General features: G+C 39.5%; 1 protein-coding gene across 1 annotated transcript; it reads right to left on the bottom strand.

The window, feature by feature from the left end:
- Positions 1-1667: 1667 nt before the first annotated feature.
- Positions 1668-25420, bottom strand: blmh (bleomycin hydrolase). The gene is made up of 12 exons (XM_078246638.1): positions 25286-25420; positions 23130-23327; positions 22563-22672; positions 21210-21351; positions 20308-20396; positions 20107-20199; positions 9401-9556; positions 9108-9266; positions 8919-8986; positions 7770-7887; positions 7413-7479; positions 1668-1975 (listed from the first exon to the last, which is right to left on the bottom strand). Exons 1-12 carry the CDS (start codon positions 25293-25295, stop codon positions 1827-1829), a joined length of 1359 nt encoding a protein of 452 aa, XP_078102764.1. The 5' UTR covers positions 25296-25420; the 3' UTR covers positions 1668-1826.
- Between the last annotated feature and the right edge of the window lie 1149 nt (positions 25421-26569).

The following is a 26569-nucleotide window of genomic DNA, read 5'->3' as shown; positions in this document are numbered from 1 at the left end:
CTCCAATAACCAATTAACACACACCTGTTGCATTACGCTTGAACGGATAAAAACCTATACAGACCAGATGCAATTATTTCACCGACATGAAAAAAAAAATTTAAGTAAATGTAAAAGTGCTTGTAATATATACAATAATAACAGCTAAGCTATGTAAAAAGTAAAGTCAATAAAAGTAGTAATCATGTAATGCAACTATTTAATTCTAAATATAAAATATATTTAATATGAAATAAAAATGTATAAAAAAAGATTATTATATTATTACATTATTATTCTGGATGCATTGAATTCACATTTAACACATAGCCAGCATGTAACTGTTGGAGTTGGTCAAGGTGGAGCTGGTGTAATGGCTGATGGTCAGATAAGTGCAGTGAAGTAAAAAGTTCAATATAGTACAAGTACGTACTTAAGTACAGCACTTGAGTAAATGTACTTATTATAAACAGAATAATACATTTGGTGTTACTTATATATTTTAGATGTCAAAGACTTATATCAAACAGAGTCAACACTAAAAACTAAAAGATTATCATTCGCAGGAGAGACAGTGTCACAAAGAATTACTCAACTTTGAAATATTATGTCTCAACAAGAAAAATCACTCTTGCCCAAAGTTTGACTTTGAGGCCCATATGTTCATAGTTTCTTAGCTTTCATAGCCAGCTGATATTTATAGTGCACTCTCCTCTAAATCAAATCCATGTAAAAGAAAATACCATTCCTCTGAGGGAAAACTTCTAGGATAGAAATTGTTGGGCATGTTATCAATTAATACTTACATCTCAGAATCAATCCAGTTTATGTAGAAAGTATATTTTTCAAAACAGCTTGACTGTCACTATAATTCATGTCAAAATCTCTGATTTGTTTGAATTCAGTGAGAAGAGTGGCACAAATCCATCTCAAACCATTGTGTAGATACTGTATGTGGATTTGGTGGATGAAGGAAAACTGTGGAAAACTAGGAGATTGTAGCCTGACTACGTCATACTAAGATTCTAGTCAGAATATGAACGAACTTCCCGACCTCAAATGTTGTGTGCGGGGCTACGTTCCTCTCACAATAAAAGCTGTCCTGTCCAAGGTCTCCTATCTACCTTAAGCCAGTGATGCTGAATGGGCACTTCTTGCTTTTAACAACCACGCTGCAGAAGGTGAGCAGCAATAACTCAGCTGACTGACCAACTGCTGGGAGGTCGTCCATACCTTGACAGGAGTGTTTTAAAGCAGGAAGAGTTGGAACGTCACTAAGAAATGATTAAAGTCCGCGCAGGAAAGTGCTTGGATTTTCACCTGGCAGTGCAATCAGAACAGCTCTGTGTAGAAATGAGGAAGTATTGTTGAAGTATGACCCTTTCCTGCTTTTAACATTCCCAGTCAGGGGGGATACAGGCAAAAGATATGCAAACAAATACATATACGCATACATATGCTACTTTTCTGGTTTACACTGTGTTGTTTGCAGGGAGAGGAAGTTATGGGAAGATTGTGTGTTATTGGAAATTCTGTAAGTGTTATTCCAAGACCAGTAAATCACTGCCTTTTAAATGCTCAGGCCCAGATTCAGCGCCTTATATTCATTTCACAATCCCAGAAAACAAGAAAACTGTGTGAAGTGCCACTCTCTGGAAGAAATAAAGACAGACAAAAGACACAGGCAGTCCAGTAAAAAAAAGAAAAACAATCTTTATTTTTTTTTGTCTAAAAGAACAGGCTGTTTTGGAAGGTGTGGGGGGGAATATTGAAGAGGTAAAAGCAGCCGAGGAATAGGGCGGAGTCAAATAGACCAGAGGTTGGGGTTAAAACCTGGATTTCCGTAGTTATGCCAGGGCTCCCATTGGGTCCCAGGCAGGAAGTACAATGGGCTCCTGTTGCATCACTTCCAGGACATCAGGGGGGAGGAACTTCTTGTCTACCACCACCTCGTACACATATTCAGAGAACCAATCGTCCGTCATGATCAGGTAACCTACAGAGACAGGGAAGACAACCAAACAGTTGTTAAAGTCGGAATATACTGCATCACAACAGAGTTTGAGAAAAGAAAAAGAAAAGAACATGTTTTGGACAGGTGTGTAGATTATTATAAGATAATTAAACCTGCCTGTCTAAATAAACGAGACCATGAATGTCTCTTTGTTACAATGTTTTATACAATGCATATAAGAGTGGTGCTTCTCCAAATTTGAACATTGTCCTGAGCAGAAAGATTCCTCTTAGATGCTGTTTTTATGCTCCAAAAGTGAGAGTAGTCCAGCCTGTTCACACTTTTTGCTAAAATAGCAGGATTTGTGAAAAAAAAGTCAAAGTCAATCTGTCAGTTCAAAGAAAGCACAACATCACAACACACTGTTATAGAGAGAAATTCTTGATTCAAGATCACATCATGTCACTAATTAAGCCGACAGAATGGTCAAACATATCTTACATTACATTGCTTTAAAGTGATCTTTATCACTAAACTCTATTGTTTCAACAGGCAGAAGGGTGGAGGACCGGGACCCTCACGGTTCACACTCCCCCACCTTGCAGTGCAGTATGCCTTCAACACTTCTGCTATCACCTCTGTACACCCACCCTGATAAAACCAAACAATGTCTGTCTCCCTCAGCGTGTGTTTGTGCAGTCATAACGGGTCAACATGGCCGAATCTGGGGTGGTTTTGAAAGCCAACCTTGAACTTGCACTGAGAGAAGACATATTGTGATAACCTAATCTCTCTTTGGAGGAGGCTGTACCCGCATGCTGAAATGACTAATTCTCTAATTCTCTCTCTCTCTCTCTCTCTCTCTCTCTCTCTCTCATCAAAGACATCAGGGCGACTGCAAAAACGTGCCACAGTTCAAAACAATGTATCGGGGTTGTGTATGTGTGCCCTTCCAAGTACGCAAATCTTAGATGGCACATTGCCTGGTTCTCACTGTTGTATCCCATGTGTGTGTGTTGATGTGAGCTTCCTGGAACCCGCGTGTTGGGTGGCATGGTGGTGTGTGTGTGAATGTTGGGTGTCCTTATTTGTTTTTAGGGAGAGGCTGACTGTCCTGTCTCAGAACAGATGGGTGTACTGTAAGCTAGAAGAGTGTGGAGCAGTCATCTTGCTTTCCAATTTGAGCAGCAATCCACAACACCGGCCAACATGAACCAGGACTTTCATATAAATTTAGTCGAAATAAGAGAAGTGAACAATGATTTAGACAATTAAAAAAACAACAAAGATTTATTTTATTAAACAAGTTAACTCAACAGCTGAATAGAGCTGGGCATTGTAGCAATATTATATCGATATCGTGATACGAGACTAGATATCGTCTTAGATTTTGGATATCGTAATATTTTAAAGGCTGCATTACAGTAAAGTTATGTCATTTTCTGAACTTACCAGACTGTTGTAATTGTTCTATTATTTGCCTTTACCCACTTAGTCATTATATCCACATTACTGATGATTATTTATCAAAAATCTCATTGTGTAAATATTTTGTGAAAGCACCAATAGTCACACTACAATATCGTTGCGGTATTGATAGAGGTATTAAATTATATAAAATATTGTGCTATTTGATTTTCTCCATATCGCCCAGCCCTACAGCTGGATGCCTAACAATAAGACAGGCAGGATGTATTCAAGCACAGTGGTGCCTTGAGCTAAATGCTAACAATAAATATGTTAACATGCTGATGTAAAGTAGGTATAATTTTATACCATGTTTGCCATCTTAGTTATTATAAGTCATTAACATATATCGTCTGGGCACCATGAATGCTTACCCATCCAATAGTTGTTTGGTCTGTGGACTGACCAACTGACAAACATTGGTATCCATTGAGCCATGGCAGTAGCTTGGCTAAAAGCAATGCTTAATATAGAAACTAAGACACAAGAACATAAAAGTCATTATGCTCATTTTCAGGTTCATAATTATATTTAGAGGTTATATCAGAATAGGTTTACATGGTTTAACTTTAAAAAAAAAAAAAAAATATTTTTGTTGTACTGCACATTGCTGCAGCTCCTCTTTTCACCCTGTGTGTTGAGCTCTCTGTTTTAGCTACAGAGTGAGGCATCACACTTCTGTTCCATCTTTGTTGGGAGTTGCACATGCACAGTAGCTAGGTAAGGACTACTACCCAGTCAGAAGCAGAGCATGAGGGCGTGCCACGCTAGCACGTTCGTAAAGGCTGGACTACAATAGAGCTGTTTGGAGCAGTGTTTTCTGTTGGAAATGGTAAGTGCCTTTGGGGTGGACTTTGGGCTTTTTCACTTTGTGAAACCTATAACATGCACAAAAAATATATATTTAACAATAAAAGAAAGGGAAAAAGCCAACACGCATAATATGAGCACTTTAAGGTCATCCTTTGTAGTTTTATATGTTTCCACTTGAAAAAGTGGAAACATATGTATAATTTTGGCACTTGACAGCACAGAGGAAAGTGTGGCATTTCAACTTAAGGACATAAGAATAGAGTTGTGAAACAACAATAGATGGGGAACAGTACCAGGCAAAGTTGGAAGACCACAGAAAAAGCCTTTTTCATTTCATGGGAAATAAAAAGGGACCTTTAAATGACATGAGGGTACAGATATGTAACTGTGGGTTTGGTGCAAAACAATGGCAAAGGATTAGAAGCATACTGAAAAGCTAATGAAGCTTCTCTTCCCAAGAATCTGTTATGGCCGCTAGCAAGGAAATCCTTCCATTCACATTAACATCATCTTCTTCTCTATTTACTTAATAGAATCATGTGCATAGAACATCATAGTTTCTCTCTCTCTCTCTCCACATCAAACTTATTCAGAGCTCAAACAAAACCTGTGACACGTCAGGCTAAAGTCCTGTCAAATTGAAAATAAAAACCTCAGAGCGCGTTGCCAAACATTTTGTCTGAAACGGTTTTAAAGTATGAGCTGTGGAGAGCAGAGCCATAACAACGGCTGTGTGAGGGCTTAAAGATGGAGGAAACAGAAAGTTAAACCTCTCCTGAGAGACTCCTTCAGGGTTAGGAAGAATATGAAAAGGCCTACACACACTCCACTCTCTCCCTCTGCTCCACAGCTATTACCCACTCTTCCTTCAATTTCTCCTTTGTCATCTTTCCAAAATCATGCCTTGTTTGCCTACTTGCCTTTGTTTTTCCTTATTTTATAAAGTTTCTACCTACAATGCGCCTCCATTTCTGTCTCAGCTCTCTCCTTTCTCCTGCATGATTTCCTCTCCTTTTCTCCACTTGTGCCTCTTTTTCCCCTCAGCTTTTGTTGAACAAACAAAGACCCTGGATTCCCATGTGAACTCCACTTCTCGAACTGATGTTCTCGAAAACTTTATTAATTTGGCTGTGGAGAAGCTGGGGGCCCTGGCCGTCCCTATCTGCTGGTGTTTATGGAATAAGATATGCGTGAAATACATTTGATTTGACTGAGGGGTTTTCACATGTTTTCCCAACAGTCACTATGGTTTGTGGGTTCAAGCAAATATTGTGAGTATGTGTGCGTTTCTCTGTGTGTATACGCTGCACTGTATGTGTGCGTTGCCAGACGATGCATGACTGACCTGGAATACTCTCCAATAATTTGCAGTGGAATGTAGAGCTCAGAGATGGAGTAGAGAGACAGAGAAGGTCAGAGGAAGATGAGAAACAGAGATGAAAGGATAGAGGGAATAACAACAGTAGACAGTAGAGTCTGAGACAGTGATGTGGACTACCTGCTGTGTTGTGGGGCCTGTTGCATATAGACAAACCATTCTTACTTACTTAATGACAACATTTCCCCCCAGTGCATCAAAACGACTTACTGGTAGCCAGCCCAAGACTGACTTAGTTTGTTAAATTCATTTTGAATTTGTGGTTTAAAAAAACAAACAAAAAATAAAAAACTTGGTTAGCTTACCAAAAAAAAAGCTGGTTCAAAAGTTCCCAGTTTTTCAAAAGGCTAACTACAAGTCTTATGTCACTGTTGCAATACAGCATTATACTCGTCTCTAGTGTAAAGTCTAAAGGCCTGGTCACACAATCAATTCATTCGGGTAAGCTCCCCAGCTACAGTAGTTTACCAACTAGCCCTGTTAAGTAGTCACTATGTCACCAAGCCAAAACAAGCCTGTAAAACCAAATATTTTTGCAAAGACATTTGGAGGAATTTCGCTGTGTTACTTTCTGACCTTAAGGATTAGCTTATTCTGTAACTACGTTCATGCATCTTGACCCAGAGGCAGCAGAAAGAGCACAATAAGGGCCACTGTGTGTGTGTGTGTGTGTGTGTGTGTGTGTGTGTGTGTGTGTGTGTCCGTGAGTCTTTATGAAACAGGACACAGCCAATTACAAATTCATAAAGCAACAACACAGAGGAACATCTCAGTCTAATCCTGTTCTTAATTCAATAGACACAAACAGGAAGATGAGGATTTATCACGAGACACCGCGGTGTGAGAAAGATGTGAAAGAGAGATGGGGAGGCCGGGGGCCTTTGTTGCAAAAGCAAGTATAAGATTTTGGGACTATATCCAGGTGAAAGCAACTGTTTTAGATATTTTCAAGCAGCTACTTCTCTGTGACATGACAATGTATTAATTTTGGCAACTTAACAATCAGGGTAAAATACATATATGGTGTGTATTATTATTATTGCACGATATTGAAAAAAAAACCTTACATTGCGATATTTCTTTTCCCCTGCGATATATATTGCGATATGAAAAAAAGACTAATTTTTACAAGAGGACATAAATAGCCCTATTTAGAAATACTAAATCATTCTCAACTACTGGAGTGATTTTGTAGGGGAGTGCATCTACATAGAAAATAAAAAGGAAACTTTCTTATGTGAACCAGTCTTTGTTGAACTTTAATGCTTTACAAAAACCAAAGCAAGTAAGCGCTGTGACTACTCTTCTGAAGTGATTTTGGAGAGGGAAATTAGGAAGAAATACACTGGTTGACTGACATGACACCATTGTATTCATATAATATCAATCCAGGCTAAAGTGAATGATATTAATAATGCATGCATGTTGCTTCCTCTAAATGTCAGGTTGTGGTCGACTAGCGGGGCCTGCTTTGGTTGTTTGATAAACTGATTAAAATAGATCATGATTGTTGGTTTGCTGTGCATGCAGAGCCTGCATGTCACACTCTTGCAACAAACTGTGTATCCAAGAGCACTTAAATCAGTGTAAATGACGTTATATCAGAAACAGACTGCTGTTGTAGATTAGTGTTATGTTTCCAGCGTCGCAGCTCCGAACCATAACTGTGTGTGTGTGTGTGTGTATGTATATATATATATATATATATATATATATATAGTAATTCATTACAGGTTTAATCTGAAGTAAATTACAATACCCTAAATGAAAGGACTTAAAGTCGGAATTGTGTAATAATGCGTTAGGTGTCTTTCAACTCACCTTTGTTTCCACGGTCATCGCCCCAGGAGTTTTCCACCCTCCACTTCTCATAGCCTTCTTTCCCATCCTGAGAGAGAGAGAGAGAAAAGACGATGGGGAGATAAGAGGGACAAACCGATACTGGAGGAAAGAAAGTGTCCTAACAGCTGGGGTTACTTACAAGGGGGGAAATTGACATCACTATGAAAAACTGCAGCCGATTAAAGCAGCGTAAACACGCAGCAAGGCTTTGATGCAATAAAGCCTGGGAAACTCTGAATGTGTGTATTCCTCTCGGCCTGCTTGTATACATACTGTATGTTTGCATGAGTTTACTGAACAGTCACCCACCTGTGCTGTATGTTTGTGTGAGCGTACCTTGTCTGTGACAGCAGTGAGGATCATAGCGTGGGTCATGAGAGAGTCTCCATATATCAGTCGCTCTGCTTTAGAGAGGTTCTTCACCGAAACTCCAAACACTAGCTCATGGTTGAACCTACACACACACACACACACACACACACACACACACACAAACACCTCTGATTAAAGAAACTCAAAGTCTGCACTTGAGTTCATCACATATTGATCATTTCAAGGTGAAAAGGTAACGTTTTGATACTTAATGGGTAATTGTCTATATCATATCCCATCAATCCTAATATTTCTTTTTTGTAGGGGAAGGGAAAGACATGTGATGACCATAAAAAGCCAAATCAAAATCTTCATCAGTCTGGGATTCTGCATGAGCTAACATGTTTCTTGAACATGACTGTAGAAATCAGGCTCCATTAAGCCTCAGCCATATTCCAATTATAATCTACCAGCACAAGAAAAGATCTGTCTGAAAGATGAGCTACAGCCGAGATGGTAACAGACATTTTTGCACCATGCTGGTTTGGTTCAGTGGGCAAATTTAACCCTGGCGCCAGCAACTCAGACACAGATGTCGCTGCACCTGAAGGGCAATGATAAGCAACATTTTTCCTGTGGAGAGACTGACACCTCATGAAGGCTCCTGTGTGTGAACCCTGCAGTCACAGCACAGACAAGATTGGGATACAACAGTGCCAAACACAAGTGTGCCAATTCACTGGTCAATTTTAACATTGTTATTTTACATTTAGATAAGTGTTGGGCTGGTTGGTGTTCAGCTGCCTCAAGCATTTCAGAGTTGTACGGTTCAGTACAGTGATAGTGGTGAAAAACACTGAATAGTCGCTGCGTAGGATATTGTTGTATTCCCTTGTTGCATTCTCCTTGTAGTAATAATAGGTAATTTTTATTTATTCTTTTATTTTTATTTTTTAAATAAACCTACTTGCCCAGAAAACACACCTCTCCTGAAGGGCTTTGAAACATGAAATCCAAAAATTGTACTGCCGTCCTATCACCACATTTGACAAATAAGAACCTAAAGCCATGTTAATAAGCTAAATGCATTGCTTCTAATACCTTGGACAAATGTGCAGCAGACTAGATTCAAATAGCATTGCAAATAACTTTCACATGATGCATTTTACTCACACATTCATGTCATTAATGCCCAGCTTGCCGTGGAAATGTTTCCCGACGTCACAACCAAACCACACCGCCTAAGAGAGGAAAAAAAAAAAGGCAGCCGTTTTTGAGATTTATGAAGTTTACACATGACGACACCCTCAAATGGACAAAGGTGTGTGTGTGTACAGCTGACGCCTGTTTGCCCCAACCTACCTCTCCCTCTTTGATGGACTCAGCCGCAGCCTTTTTAAGCAGCTGGATGGCCTGGTTGTTGTACAGAGTGCTGCGACCACCAACCATGTTACCTAGAAACTCAACACTGTAAAGCTTCCCATAAGGGTTCTGGGGTCGAGGGTCATTCACGAGGCAGACCTGAGGATAGAGAGGTATCATTCAGGCTCAGCAACAGTACAACTTCCCATTGGGAGTCAGAACCTGAGGTCCTTCACAGTAGCAACCAACAGAAAGTTACACGGCCTATGTGATGTGTTTGATGGGTCACATACTTTGTCCTGAATGTTGTATAGAGGTTTGACGTGCTCATTGTAGAACTCCTGTGGGGTGAGGGGTCCCATGCGATGGAAGTTCTTGTCCTTGTCCCTGTATTCCCAACAGATGGTCTCAGGAGGGCTGCCTAGACAAACGCTGGCCACCCGGAACACCTACACAACACACAGTTTGAACATCAACTTCTTTACCAATCGCATCTACGTTAAACTCATATTTAACATGCACAGACAGTCAATTATTGTTCAACCAAGTTTCAGAGTGAACAGACAGTATCTCTATTTTAACAGAGCCTGAGGCGACTCCTGGACCTCTACTACTGAGGTAAAGAGAACAACCACGAGTCAAACTGAACAGTGACATTTGTACGTTCTTGCCTATAGGGAGGTTTTTAGAGAAGTTTGTAAATCATAATTCCAGCTCATATTTTTAATGTGCGCTCATCTAACCCCTACAACTCCACGTCTGTCCTTGCATACACTCATCCATCAGTGCTTGGGGCTCTTTCAACTTTCCCTACATTTCCCCCTCTTTTCTCTCCTAACAGTGCCTCCCCTCTCCATCTTTTTCATACCCCTCCATTTCCCCATTTGCAGCCCACACTCTTTCCCCCTCCCTCCCTGTCTTCCTGCGGCGCTGGAGTTCAGACAGAGTTCCTGTCGGCTAAATCGGGTTGTTTGGACTGGGCCGTCTGTCAATCTGGCCCTTCTAACCTCTGATATAGTTATCTCAGGAATTTCCCAGTTTTGCTTTTCATCTCTCCCATCCTCTGCTCTCCTCTCCCAGGACCCAGTAAATGCTTTTCCTATGAAATACGATTAAAAAAGTGCTGAGAAATTAGGATGCGGTGCAGTCCATTGTTGTTGGTAGATAACAGTGTGTACTACGGGGAGTATTGTTCCAATTGTGCGGATGAATGGTGATAGCTCACACTCCTACTGTTATGACTATGGGTGTCACAAAGGACACATTTCCAATACATATATATATATATATATATATATATATATACATATATATATATATATATATATATATATATATATATATATATATATATATATATATATATATATATATATATATATATATATATATATATATATCACCCTGTTTTTATTGACTTCTACTACTGATATCCAGACTAAACTTCTGTCTAGCTGAATACACAGCTGATGAGGGGTTATTTTTGGCTCAGCCTGGAGAAATATAGCAGCCATGGCAGCAGTTTCCCCTGCTTAGTCAACACATATTAAATGCACCCTACATAAAGATGACATTCTTGCTTTCTGGTTAGTAGACACTGAGCCCACCATTCTCACCCCAAACCTACTCGAGCACATTCTCGCACAGAGACAAACACACAAAAATGGATAAATTCAGGCATGGCTTATTCAAACAAACAAACCCCCTCGTCATCACAGAAATGCGTAAAGTCAAAAGTACAGACACACACAAAAATACACACATGCGCAGAGTCAACAAAGGCATCTGTTCAACTCCTCATCACCCCTGAGCCATTTTCCTCCTAATTCAACTACTTTGTTTAGACTTCCCTGTGGGCAAGACCAAATGCCAAGGTGTCCATCCCCTTGTCTGGTCTGTGTTTGCCCAGATGCCCTCGGCACCTTGACAAGACATCTCCCGTTCCCTCTTGACCGGCGCCCTTTTCTTTCCTGCTTTTTGTCTCTTTCTTCCAAGAAAGACTCTGCTCTTCCTGGTAACTAAACTTTTTCACTCCCTTTACAATTTGTCTTTCAGATGCCCTGAGACATACTGTAAGCATCTCCATTAATGCCTGTTTAGCCTTGCGTCGACCAATACTGCCCGGGCAAGGTAAATAAAGTAGGTGTGAGGCAAGGGCTGGGCTAAAAGAGAGACCTCTTTCAGTCAGAGTCAGAGAATAAACAGCCATGGTGACATTTGAGCAGGACCAATATTGAAACAACTATGGCCTTAATGATAGATATGTATGAGAAAGAGGGAAAGACACAGAGAAAAGGGAGAGGAATACATAGAGCTGGGAAATAACAGGGAGGCTGACAAAACAGTAAAATATCCATACATATAAAATTAATTACACAATGTCTTTCATTTAATTTGCTGAACACACAATAACTGCTTTCACAATGCACTGGGAGTTTTAATGATGAATACTGGTCATACTTTGTTAGCAAATTTTTATGGTCGGTTTTTCAAAACAGAATTTACAAATAATTTGAGCCCAAGACCTCAGGGTAAAAGTTCTTCATTACGTCAACCGGCGTTACTCAGAAACTCGACTCATGTTTGGACTGTAACTTCAAAAGACCATCTCATTCATATCTTACTATTCTAAACATTATAATCAAACTTCACAGGTTTCAGGAACCAGCAGTTTGTTAACAGGCAGCGTTCTCTTCAACTCATCAGTCTCTAGCAGAAGGTCCACCTCAGGTCAGTCTCAATTCTGTGACATATCGAGTGTGCGTGTCTTGCTATAAACAATAAGCTGACTGACTGCACGCTATTGGGGCTAACCGCAACTAATGTTTGATAGCATCTGTGCTGCAGTGTTGACCGGCTGGCATCCCTCTGCATGTTTATTTGTTTTGCACAACCCAAACAAACAAATAACCTGGAGTTATGAGTGAGCCTAACACATACAGTAAGCAGGCTAAACCAATGGCAACACACTACAATATAGGAATATATGGGTAACCTTGAGCATTCACTCCAGTTTTTAAGATGTCAGCCTTTCCTCTCTCCTCTCTCCTGTGTGGTCCACTCTTTGCAACTTTGGATACATCCTTACTAACACCTAAGTGACTTTATCCATTTATAGGAAAAGTAAAAAAAGAAAAAAAGGGGGTGGCATTTACATGTTTGACTTAGCATGTTGCTTTAAAGGCATTATAAAAATCAGATGCACCCGCTAACCTGCCCAACTTCAATTGAGATTGGCATGGAACTGTCTAGTTTCTGTAAGCTTGCACTTTCTATTACTTTACAGAAGAACACTGAAATTAGGGGTGCACGATTCAGAAAATGTCACGATTCGATATTGATTTTTAGGCTCGAGATTCGATTCAAAAAACGATTCTCGATTTTTAAAAAAACGATTCACAGCATGTAAATGTAAATAATTTTCCCATATGATTGCAGTAGACATACAATTAAAAAAAAAAATATGAATCGATTTTTGGAATTCTATGAATCGATTTTGAAATCGGTAGAGCTTGAATCACACTTCGAATGTGAATCGAGTTTTTTTGCACACCCCTAACTGAAATAGCAATTTATTTTTTGCTTTTATCATCTTGTGTGGTAGTAAAAAGTGTGAGACTTCTTCTTAGTCTAATGCAGCAATATGTGCACCTGTAACTGACTGACTGATTATCTTGTTTCAGTGATAAATATTTATTACTGCAATTAAATGCCAAATACCTGATCAGTCTTCTAAATGAAGTGGATTAAATGCCTCTTGTATTTTGTACATGTAGCATATACATGAGATACATTAAATGTTGCTGTGAAAACGATGCAGCCAAATTACTTTCAGCTTTTAGGAGAAATCATTTTAAAAATTAGACATAATTAGGGTCTAAAGCTGGCTCTCAACCAGTTAATGCCAAATTGAGGAAAGCATGCGCCTCATTGCTACACTGATGCAAATGTATAACTATTGAATAGAAGCTGGACTTGTGTGTGTAAGCAAATGACACCATGCAAACAGTTTGGATAAAAATGAGCAAGGTTTTGATTAAAACCTCCATGTTTTGTAAACATGCAACACATGTGGTCAGTGTTACATTCTAACAATGGTGTAAAACATTTGACAAATGTGAGTGGAAATCTATGAAATGGCAAAGCTATCGTTGCAGCGCCTAACAATGACAAATGTGCAGCAACCCACCCCCATGAAACAACCAATCAACTGAGTCAATAACCAGCAGCGCTGACCCTCGGGGCTCCCGCAGGAAAGTTCCTCTGTGATTTGATGGCTGTCTCATAAATTAGACTTGTCTTAAGAGCCACTCTCCCTGCATTCAGAGCCAAGACCAGAGCCGCACATGGTCTTTCTGATTCCATGACGCAATGGAGCATGGAAGGGCTACAGTTGTGGTGTGAGGGATACAATCTGTGTGTGTCTACTGGCAACTGTACGTGCATGTACCGTTACCAGTGAATATCACTTTATCTGTTTGGTGCACGCTGCCTACTTGTCTATGTAAGTGAGAGTAGAAGAGCAGGGACACACACCAGATACAGCATGAAAGAGAAAGACTGGCTTTGAAACTTAAACTAATCCTCTCTGCCTCAATAACGCAGCGTATGGATCCTGTCATCTAACAGCCTCTATAAAGACAAACGGTGCATGAGATTAGCTTGCTCATTCTTACTGTAGGTGCAGCTTAAAGTGGGTAAAGCTGCTATTGCAGAGGTTTTTAGATGAATGTGATATGCAATGCGCCTGACCAGTATGAACAAAAAGAATAGATTCTTGACACGCAAAAGGGATCAATTTAAATCACGCGCACCATCAATACAGTAAGTGAAAGCAGAGACGTTGACCCCGGTTGCCTGTCATGGGAGTATGTGTGGGGCTGGAGTGACGAAGACCAGTGCACAATCAAAGCTGCCACGTAGGGAGGGTGGACAGCATCACCTCCACACACAGCAAAGTAGGACTGACACGGCACTCTGACCCTAAGAAACACGTGCACATATAGATGCAAATGCAGGTGAAAACTAGTTTCCCACTTGTAAGAGTCCAAAGAAACCCACTACATAAGTCCACCCACCCACACACACACACACAAACACACAAACACACACCCACCCACCCACCCACACCCACACACACACACACACACACACACACACACACACACACACACACACACACACACACACACACACACACACACACACACACACACACAAACACACACAAACGTTATCTGTTCACCAACAGTACTGTTGATGCTGGAGGCACTAGCTCTGTGGATGGGGTTATGTGACATTTCTTAGACTGACTTTGATTTTGGTGAATCTGTATACAATTAGGCACCATTTTCATTATCAACTATGTTATTGGTTATTTGCTCAATTAATCAATTCATGCTGTGGTTATAACGTTTAAGAACTTGTGACCTGGATGAACCCAACATTTTTATAGATATCAAAAAACAATAATTAATGTGGTCATTTTGTGTAATGATAGTTTTCTTTTACATTTGATCACAGTACTACAACATGTCTAATGTCCTTAGTGGAGTCTGCTTAATTTGGTATAACTGTGCTGCTTGTTACAAAGGAAAACTGACACATGCACCTAGAGCTGGGCAATATATCGATATTATATCCATATTGTGATATGTGACTAGACATAGTCTTAGATTTTGGATATTGTAATATCGTAATATGACAACAAGTGTTGTCTTTTCCTGGTTTTAAAGGCTGCAATATAGTAAAGTGATGTCGTCATCGTCTGAGCCTACCAGACTGTTTTAACGGTTCTATTATTTGCCTTTACCTACTTAATCAATATATGCACATTACTGATGATTATTTATCACAAATCTCATTGTGGAAATATTTTGGGAAAAGGACCAAATGTCAACCCTACAATAGTGTCGCAATATCAACATCGAAGTATTTGGTCAAAAATATCATGATATTTGATTTTCTCCATATCGCCCAGCCCTACGTGCACCTTATAGGTAAATCATCCACTTATACTGTATACCTGATATATTGGCCTTAACTTTAATGTTGATCTTGATTCCAATATATTTTTTAGCACATTTTAAAATACAAGAAAGCTGACATATTTAGTTGATTTTTTTTTTAAATGATTAGTATATTTTACATAAGAATAATGTTATCTCTGAGATCCAAATGGATCTTGCTTTTGAAAATACGCTTGCAACTTACAAAGATACATAACAGCTACAAGCGTATGCACTATACAGGATTTACCCTATTATACTTTATTGACAGGAATTGATAGGTCAAACAGCCACCCACAAATAGCCTATAAACAACGCATTAGGCTGTCTTTGAGATTACGGTTAAAGTTACTCAGGCTACCGAAGAATACCATAATTCCTCCGTTCAATTATCCCTAAGCGAACTTCCATCCTTAACCGTTTTGCCAGTTAGCATTTGAACAAAGTGCTGTGTGTCCACAGTGTGTGCAGACTGTAGTTACAGTTTTGCCTGAGGCTTCTTGGAGGAGCAACACTTAGGTTTTAGTTTGTGATCTCCCTGCAGGGGAAGAGGCCTCTTACATGTTCCATTTGAGCTTCAACTTTACTCTGCAAACAAAAGTGTATTGGGAGTTGCACCTGGAATTGCCTCCAGCCTAAAAATTAACAACAAGAACTTTGCTATTAAAATGTGAAGTGAAAAACATGCAGCCGTTATTTGCATCTATTCTGAATAAAACCAAAAGGATGTAGCAAATGGCCAAGTGACTTTGCTCAAGATACAAAGGCGGTATACTGTCAGCTATTCCATCAATCAATAGATAATCTCTCTAACACAAGGGTTAACAAACAGCCATGTAGATCGGCTCCTCCAGTCTCTCCACTGCTGGCTGTTCCAATTTAACGGGAGAGAGGAGCGAGAGGGGTTAGGATGGTGACCGGCCTCTGACGAGCTGTTACCACCACCATCTTCAGCCAGAGAGGACATAATTTCATCAGCTTCTTCTTGCGTTGTCACCCCGGCGGCAGGTGTGCCAACAGGGCTTGCAGCAGGTGAATCGGTCGTGCTATTAACGTCATTGCTACACAATTTCTCAGTAAAACCAAAATCAATTTAACGGCCTTGTTTTCTTTTTGCCATGGCTATATGATGCTAACTGCAGAATGGATTTCAAGGACTTTGCGGCCTCCAACGTTTATATTTTTTCTACGAATCTTTGAGTTAACATGTACTACACATGAGTTGAATTTGCAGCCGCCACGCTTTGATGCTCATGACAAGAATAGCATGTTTAGTTATCTCTATTGAAGTGAATTAGGTTTAAATCCCCGTCATGCATGAATTGATATTTTTGCAATTTTACACATAATCCACAATGATCACATTACACAAAACTTAAATTGCACGTCAAAATGACACACTGTTAATATTTTTAGAGACCCCCCCCAAAATTTCACAAATCATGTTTTCAGGGGAGCCCATGTCTTATTAAGGGGAGCCGAGTTCCCCCGTAGTTCGCACCCTGATTCTGGTCAAATGCAACAATATCGTCGAACAATTTGGCTGGTTTTACTTCAGCCGTTCGTCTGACATGACCAAATCCTCCATCACCATCGGCAGTGAGATAGTGGTGTTTCGCAAAAAAAAAACACTACCAGGTGGACAAACACACTGACAACCCTCCAGCCCCCCACCCTGTTGTGCAGTGCAGTGAGTCTTTACTGTTGCACAACATACAGTTGTGCGTGTATGCAGAAGTCTGTGTGTGTGTGTGTGTGTGTGTGTGTGTGTGTGTGTGGGGGGTGAGATACAGGCGACTGTTTAAACAAGCAAACAGCCAGCAGCACAATGCAACCAAACAGCTGACTACAAAGCCAGCATAACCAGACCCCTGTTCTGTGTGCAATCGACTCAATGGGAGGCTGATTGACTGACCAATTACACACACACACACACCTTTCAGAGCCACAAAACACACACACACACACACACACACACACACACACACACACACACACACACACACACACACACACACACACACACACACACACACACACACACACACACACACACACACACACACACACACACACACACACACACACACACACACACACACGACTGCATTTGGTAACACTTTATAATAACCATCATTGTTAATGGTAAATTAATAGTTAATTCAACTTTAGGTCAATGTTACTGTTAAATAATTAAATGATGACATATTGTGTTTACTACTTATTAGTAATTTCATAATTTATGTAATTTTATGTCATTAGTTAAGTGTTATATAAAATAATTTGTTCATACATTTAGATATATGATTTACACTTTTTCTAAGGTTAAAAATGGTTTTGTTAACTATTTATAAAGTTGCAACTAATGATACATTCATTTGGCTCTATTACATTTGTTTGCTGAGCTATAAAAGAGATGACTTGTGTGATAATAATAGCTATCTGAATAATGTTGATTGATGCTTTTTTTAAAGTATGTATAAACCATTAACACGGTGTTAAAATCATGACAGCCATCCAAATAATGTTTGACGGTTTACAAACCATTAAGTTATTATTAACAAATACTTGCATACATAAAATGGTATGTGTGCAACAATAAACTGTTAAATAACTTAATTATAGCATTACTAATAATTAGTAAACATTAATGATGATAATTTTGTTTGTTAATTTCATTAGCTTTTTGTTAACATTATAATTAATAGTGATGGTTAATATAAAGTGTTACCCTGAATTTCAGTGCATGCATACATGAATATAATAAGTACATGGTTAAATAGTTTGTTTACATATGCATTTATTTGTTTCATAAACAATCACTATCTGGGGGTGTGTGCAGGTTATTTATTTTTAATTATGTTGCTTTAACACACTCCACTATAACTCATGTCTGTGTGTAATGTGCACATATTGAAAAAGGTACTTTAAATTATACTACACTACAGACACAGACAGGTATTCTGCAAGTTCTGTTATAAAAAAATAATTTTTTTTTAGGCTTTGGAAGACAGTAAATGGACCTGCAGTGAACGTGAACAAAGGTTTTGTTAGATTGAAACTATATTAGAATCATTTCTCCCTGTACTACACCTGTCAGTTGAAATGCAAGTTGCTGGCATGTTTATGTACTAGTATCACCTGTGCTATTAATGTACTGGTATGTTGAATTAAGTCAGTTTGATATGAAATCCTAATGATGTAGGTATTATAAAGTACCACAATATTTCATTGTTAAACCTTCTTGGTTATAAAGAAACCTACTTAGATTTGCCCCTCTTATTTAGACGGTTGACAGCCCCCTCTTCTGGCAAAATGGGACAATGTTACAAAGTTAAATGAGGTGTGCCATTTTTCAATATTTATTAGGTAAACCTGTACAATCTATTGGAATGCAATACAACAGCTCTGTCATAAATTCTACCTTCATAAAGTATATAATGTTTTTTTTTTTTTAAGATTGTCAAAATTGTGTGAATTCAATTAAATGTGTATTACTGAGGTCATGGTTAAAGAAGAAAATGTTGACAGTGTCAACAAAAACTGAACATTATAGGCATCATAACAGTAGACTTTATAGCAGAACAGATGTAGAGGATTGCATTAGACTGCACAGGCGTACCCAATACAGTGTGCACTGCTTGTATATCCATAAACAAGTCTGCAGGTGTCCTTTATTCATGCTTTTATTTAATATAATTCACCCTCTATCAATCTCATAACTTCACAACACATGCAGTATGTTGGAACAGGTAAGGAGTGACTCTGGGTTGCTTTGATGTCTCTCATTCCATCAAATAGTTCCATAAAACTATGGAACCCAAGGAACTAAACTCAGGAACTGAACTCAGAACTCATTTCCATTGCCTGAAGATTAAGCCAATTAGACCAATGACGGAACAAAAATGACGGCAGCATTTGAGACGAGAGAGGAAACGAAACCGACTCATCCTGGATGGATGTTCTAAATGAATGAAAAGGAGACTAAAAACATCATAACACCTACCACCAAAATCGAGATGATCTGCTGGGTGACGGTTGTGATGTGAGTGATGGTTATTTATTTCTGCTTTACCACATAACCGTGATTAAAAAAAAATGTAACTAGTCAGAAACATGACCCGACTACATAGCTACCAAAAATGTCCGTACCTTGTACCAGAGTCACGTAGTGGTTCCTAATTTTGTGAATGAAGCTGTACAGTTGAAGTGTTTAAATCAGCGGCGGCATTGACGCGGCAAACTCTGCCCTGATAGTTCCTGAACCTTTGGAAAGAACTACCCCCCGAGCAGGGACTATTTTTGGCACCTGAAACACATGAGGAACTAGCCTGGATGCCAGCCGAACTCAGCCCCGCCCACAACATTTGAGGTTGGGAAGTTCGGTCTGGACTTGATCCGTTGCGGAGCAACTATGCTCGAACCAGAGCTGTTTGGACCAATCAAATTGTCAGGGCGGGCTTCATACGATGATGGACAGATGATTAACAGTAATGTAATCAACCACGTCACCAAAGAGCGCTTGGGTTGAATTTGTTTACAACAAAGATGCCGAATTGAGATGTGTAGATTCCGCCATCGCATCTGTTATAGAAGATATCGACAGCACATTCATTTTTAACAGGAACAGAGAACCGCGATCAAGGCATTTGTCAATCGGAAAGATGTTTTTGCCGTCCTTCCTACGGGATTCGACAAAAGTTTAATTCATCAGCTGGCCCCGATGGTCGCTAAGAAGATGGGGCATACGTCACATACTCCGTTACTCTGATTGGTTGTAGGTCTATCCAATTGAGTGCAGAGGCATTTTCTTTCCTGGTTCGGTTGAAACACGCCCCATAATTACAGCCCAATGGAGCAGTATCAGACTCATATTCTGACTAGGATCTGAGTATGACGACGACAAAATGTTCTTAGTTGCCTGGGAAACTTCTTGTGGGGAATATAATACATTCTACAGGAAACAGTTGTATGTGCTCTTTCGGTCTCACCTCCTCTATCATGGTGTCCATTGCATCAGACAGTTCAGCTTTAGTAGCGTCGCTGGCCACCATGTTCCTCAGTCTTAGGCAGTATTCTCTTAGCTAAGACAAAGTGAGACAAAAACAACAGTCAGCACTGCCTCACTGATTATGTGACTCACTGATATGTGAGCTTAATTAGTTTGAACTGAGGGAAATGTGTAAACGCACCTTATGATTAAGGATGTCATTCATTCTGCGTGAGGCCTCGGAGCTGTGCGACTCTGGAAAGCATTTCTTTGGGATGACGCCATACTTTTCTGAAGACAGGACAGTATAAACAGAGACGGTTTAGAACCGAGACGCCCCAACTCAGAGTAGTTTCCTTTATCCGTGTCACGTGGGCTCCGCCACGGCCACGCCTCTTTAGTAGACTAGCGGCAGGTCCTGAGTGTATTGATTCCAACAGGAGTAGTGAACGTGAACACAGATTATGAGCGATTCTTTCGCCCCAGAGTCACCAAAGTATATATTGGACCCATTTTTCACAAGACACATATCTCCAGAACATTCTGACACTAAAATGGCATTTTTCAGACGGACACATTAGGAGAAAATTAACTTTGTTTTAGACCCGTTTCTGTCTCAGGACCAAACTCTCGCGAGATCTGGCAACACAGAGAAGCTAATGTCAGCTAAGGTTCGTGAACGCCCTAACAAAACTAATCTCTGTGATGCTAAATATGTCTTTTAGCTGTGTAAATATCCAACGTTAGCAAAGGAACATAATAAATTATTTAAATATAACTTTTCATCCATCCACACGACGTTCACTACACGTTCAAATGAGGTCACGCCCCTTTAGGAGACAGGAAGTGTGTACCGTTTCATTGCATTGGCGCTGCTTGAAATGTGAAAATCTTTAGTATAGAGGATCTTTGGTATAAAACACAATTTAAAACAAGATTCTTAATCCAGTCAAATAGCAAATAACTACCAGTTTTTCTTCTGTAGAAAGACAGTACAGTTCATTTTTCTAATTACCAAATATATTTGCAATTGCACAAATTATCCAACTTAGTCAATCATTCAACTTCTTGTCAAGGTGATTATGTTTTATGATGGGAACTAACCAATGAGGTTGACCAACATGTCCCACTGTCCTCCGTCATTGGTTGGATTGGAGAGCAAGAACTGGACAAGGCGTCCGTCGACAGGCTCCTTCCTCTGTGCTGTCTCCACACAGGCCTGGAGGAAGTAGTAGCAACGCTCAACCTGTAGAAAAAAAAGAGCAAACACAACAGAGCAACATGGTGACTGAAAAAAGAAACTGTAAGGGGCTGTAGAATCTAATGATGTGATGTTACTATATGTAATGCAGAACGGTAGACGTGTTAGACTTAAGTCACAAAACTGGAGACTGGAAACCAACAACATTGAAGTTAGTTTTTACCTGCAGAAAAATAGAAAATAAATGAGACGTGTCGGGCAGGCCTTGCATAGCCATTAAATATGAGACATACGCTACGTAAAATAACATTATTACAGCTTTGAAAGGAAAGTATTGTGTAATTTAAATGGTCAGCATTCAGAGGCCTTAATGAATTGCTAATGAAGAGATTGTTATTTGAGACTTGCTTTGGCAGATTTCAAGGGATAGTTTGGATCTTTTGAAGTGGGGTTGTACAAGGTACTTATCCATAGTCAGTGTACTGGTTGTGTAGTGTATTTGGAGATGGCGGTCGGCACGCCCCCAGTTTGATCCACACGACATTTACTACAATTACAAACAAGGTCGCATCTACTTTCATACCATTTGCACAGCTTGTAATGCACTATCCTTAGATATAGAGCATCTTTGCTGTGGATAAGTACCTCATAAAACCCCACTATAAAAGATCCAAAGTAACCCTAATAGATTTGACTTGCGAACTCTACACATGTAATGTAATAACCTAGAGTACTGGCTGAGAGTGGGGCAGGATATTTTTAGAGATCCACATTTACTGTTTCCTTGTTTGGAATATTAGAGTCAGTGTTAGTCCCTACAGCTGGCACTTGTTACACAGAAAAGATTATTCATGGTGGAACAGCCAACTGTCTATACATGTGGGAGAAAAAGACACAAGGTCATTAAGAGAAAGAGAGATAAAAACATTTAACGAGGTGTCACTGTGATGTCGGACCTGGAAGAGCACTGATCACGACACACAAAAGAGGGTTTTAGGTGGACAATGTATAGTAGTAAAGTGCTGCATAATATTACTGTACCAATGCAATGAACACACACACACACACACACACACACACAGTGTCCTGACTGCAAAACAACAAAAACATTGAACACTAATAACTTAAGCTAGTTAAGTAGAACATTTAAATGTGAAAAACACATACAACATGATAGCAATCATACTTACATACACCCCCACATACACCCAATCACACAAAGGAACAAAAAACAACTATGTGGATCTACGCCTTACCTTGTCCCAGAAAAAGAGATAGGACTGACTAAACTCAAACTCCTCTATGTTAAACTTCTTCATGAAGGGAAGTCGCATGACGTTGAGGCACGAGAAGATCCAACATCTCCCTAGTAATGAAGAGAAGACAAAGACATATATACACACACACACACATATATATAGATAGATATACACACACACATACATATACATATATATATATATATATATATATATATATATATATACACCCATATATATATATATATACACACACATATATATATACACACAAATATATATATATATATATATATATATAATATATATATAAATATATATATATATATATATATATATATATATATATATACATAATTTAAGGAAAAGTTTTAAGGAAAGTTTTGCAGTTTGTCCTGAAAATGTCAATTCTGAGCTATTTCAGCAGACTTCACTTACAAATTTGCGGTTAATAACATTTGTTTGTGCTCTCTGTTGTTAAAGCTAAATCATAGGCATCTGTGTGTGGTAACCCAAAAGGTACACTTATAATCATGAATGTTGCTGTAGTACATTATGTCTTACCTGAGTTTTTCTGGTTGGTGACGGGCTTGCCTTCTGTGGGGATAGAGTGCTGGAAAATGTGCACAGTGTCCTGGACAGTCTGCCGGTGCAGACAAACCTCCAACGGGTCAATGCAGGTTGACACATTCTGGGCTAACAGGTAGCGTGGCTCGGCCCGCAGCCGCTTGAGGAATGTGGCTACCTTATCCTGACTCAGACCTAGAGGAGCAAGAAGAGAGAGGTAGAGAAGGTTGAAGGGAATAATAAAATATAGAACGAAGGAATGAATGGTAAAATAATGAAGATGGGAAGACACGCAGAAATAAAGTTAACTTGTAACAGGAAGACTAACAGCTAGGCAGTCAGACAGCTAACTGTAACAACGAGGAGGAATTTCCTACTGTCCCAATTCCCGTGACTCATCTTTGCACTTTAGGTATACACATTTCCCTCTTAAGATCTGATTTATGAGCACTCACATACTCAAATGTCAAAATAATGCCTGGAAAATACCAGATCAATAGTCATAAACTAACAGCACAATCATGATTTGAGCGCTGATAAAGAATGAAGGACGGACTTGGCACAGGCCAAAGCACAAGACAAAGATCAACAAGGAAGTAATCAAGCATGCTTTCTATAAGTGGCTTTAGGGAGCAAAGGGCCGATCAGAGCTGGCTGGTATCACTTATCTGGCTCCATCTGTGAGAGGAACAAACCGGAAAGCTTGTCTTGTTCCGCCGTACGGGGAAGGATGAGTGCACACACACTTTGATGGAACACACTGCCACTGATGTATGTTTTGTAATTCCGTCAAATAATAGTGCAGAGCAATTAAACATTGAGGGGGACATTGCCTAGTCATGCATGCTGCCTAGAATTCAACCCCTCTCTCTCAGCTGCATTCTGTTATTTTCCATTGACACAAATGCACTGACTGCTGCAGATTAGAACAGTGTCAAACTCTATTAACTGCAATGCCCGTGTTACCAGAAAATAAGCAGAACCACGGCTAAGGCAGAGAATATTTGGAGAGCAGGCCTGCATGGGGTCCCATGTCCACATAACATTGATTTGTTTGTGGAGCAACAGCAGAACTTTTGTCGACACTGATGAGTACGCATGGATAACTAAATAGTGAGAGAATCTGTAACAGAATATTAGTCGACAGCTATAAACTGGCAGCAGCTTGCACATAAGAGTGGTGTGCGATGAAGAACAAATATTGAAAATCCTAACTAAAGGGTGAGTAGTTGGTCTGGCTGTTATTCAACAAGTGGAGGAATTAATGCTCACAGAGGTTTTCTATGGAGAGGGGCCAATCACAGGCAGCCAGGGTGACTTGCAAATTTACACATCAGTGGTACAATTGGCTTTATATTAGTGACTTTATTATGCCCATCACTGCTCCATGTGCAAAGGTCTGAACTACAGTTGGCATGCAGCCTAACAGTGGAGGCTCAGTAGACATCCACAATCAAAATCAGGCCAAAGATCAGAATAGTATGACACTATCAAAGTCCTTATTTTAATTCATACTTTAAAAATATAGGAAGATGAATGGCTTTAAGAGAACAGTTAGTTAACACGGGTTTTCGAAAGCCTTTTCCTACCATCGAGTGAAACCTGAGGTTAGTGATTGAATTGAAACAATACAACTCAAATGACTTGGCTGGCTTAAGGTTAATTTACAGCTTTAGTTGGTAATGTTAACGATTACAAAGAGGCGTAATATAAGTGAGGTGAAACAGTTCTCTTTTCTGTTTTTCCTAACGAAAACTAAACTAAAATGAATCGCTACCACTTTAAAGACATTGACAGCTTCTAGTATTTCCAACTCTATTCTTGAGTAACGTTAGCTAGCTACACAAGCTAACATTTCCGGCTCCTGGAACTGACACCAGATTTTACACGAGTTAAAGTGGGTTAGCTGTCTTATTTCTCCAGTTTGGATGACGGTACCTCGCTGACAATGTATCAGCATGATCTGACAAACCTAGATGAGTAAACGACGGCAAAGTCATGCTAGCAGGCTGGCATGCTAACGCAATGAGTGCTAACTTAGCCTGTTAGCTCCCTCAGCTGTCATCCTCTAGCTGTCAAATGCAGACTGCGATCAGGCTGCCGGCGACACAAATCACCAGGACTGAAACAGGAGAAAGTGGCACATAACCTACCAGTTTCCATGTTTCCGTGGAGCTTGAAGAGTGTTGTCTGTTTTCCTGAAAAGTTACCGGCTCTTTGTTTATCTCATTCACCGACAGTCAGTGTGTTACAGGGTACGCTCGTTTGTGCAACCGTTTATGCACTCGCGGGCCGGTCTTTGACGTGGCGGCTGGGCGGAGTTTGCGGGTGGGACAAGTCACAATGGAGCTGCCAGCAAACAATAAAAGCGAAATTAATTTAATAAATATTGTGTTTACACTAAATGACTCCGAAAACATCCATTTATTTATTTGTTTCTATTATTTTAACCACATCAATGTACACTTCCAACGCAAGTTTCACAAACAAATGTAACTCTATTTTCTGTAGTGGTACATTTCCTGAACGTGTCATTTTTGGTTTAACAAATTGTAGGCATTTTTAATCCTTATGAGGTCATTAACCTAAACGATTTTACCTTCTTAAAATCGTAATAGTAGAGATAATGTTGTTTTTTTTTAAACAAAACATGTTTATTTATTTTATTTGTGTTGTGTTTTCCAACACTATTTTGTATGCTGCAGCATGACACGACACAACATTCACTAGATTTGTGCTATCAAGTGCCAAATTATTAAATAATGTTGAACAAGGAGGCGTGTGGTGATCCATGTAGACTCAAAATTGTTGAAACAGTTAAGAAACAATCCTGAAAATATCCTCCACTTTTGGTGACCATTTTCAGCCTTAGATCTCTCTCCAAAGTTCATGATGCTGTGAAAGTTACCTACATTGAACTAAAGACAAACTATGATCGAATTCTTGCTGCCTAAACATTAAATGGACTTTACAGCTGTCATATTTTGCATTAATAGAGGGCACCACGGGTCTTCCTTCCTTTGGGCTTTGTTATTTCCACAAATCACGTGAGTGGTAGGACACGGAGTAAAGTTAAACGAGCGCGCTTAAAATCAAACTTGACAGAATAATTGCATATTAAACGCCCGGTTAATGTTTACAAAATATAACCACGCAACTAAGTGTAAAGCTAAATATTTAGAAAATATTCAAATCCCCAAGGAAACCACGCCCACTGCAGTTGCTTCAAATCGCGCTGCACCGCAATTTGAAACACCTGTTGGTACAGTAAATACTGACTACAGTGGAGCTGTTCGACTAATGTTACTAGATTAAAACACATTTCGGTCAGTGTTTTGTATTAGTGACTTATATCACAGAAATGTCTTAATATTTGTGTGTACTATAATGCCGCTGTTTTGTTTGACTCATATCTCCTTGTGTGTTTAACGTTAGTT

Source organism: Sander vitreus, chromosome 3 (assembly GCF_031162955.1).
Source record: "Sander vitreus isolate 19-12246 chromosome 3, sanVit1, whole genome shotgun sequence".
NCBI lineage: Eukaryota > Metazoa > Chordata > Actinopteri > Perciformes > Percidae > Sander > Sander vitreus.
The sequence above is the reverse complement of the archived record's forward strand: the minus strand, read 5'-3'. Positions and strand labels throughout refer to the sequence as shown.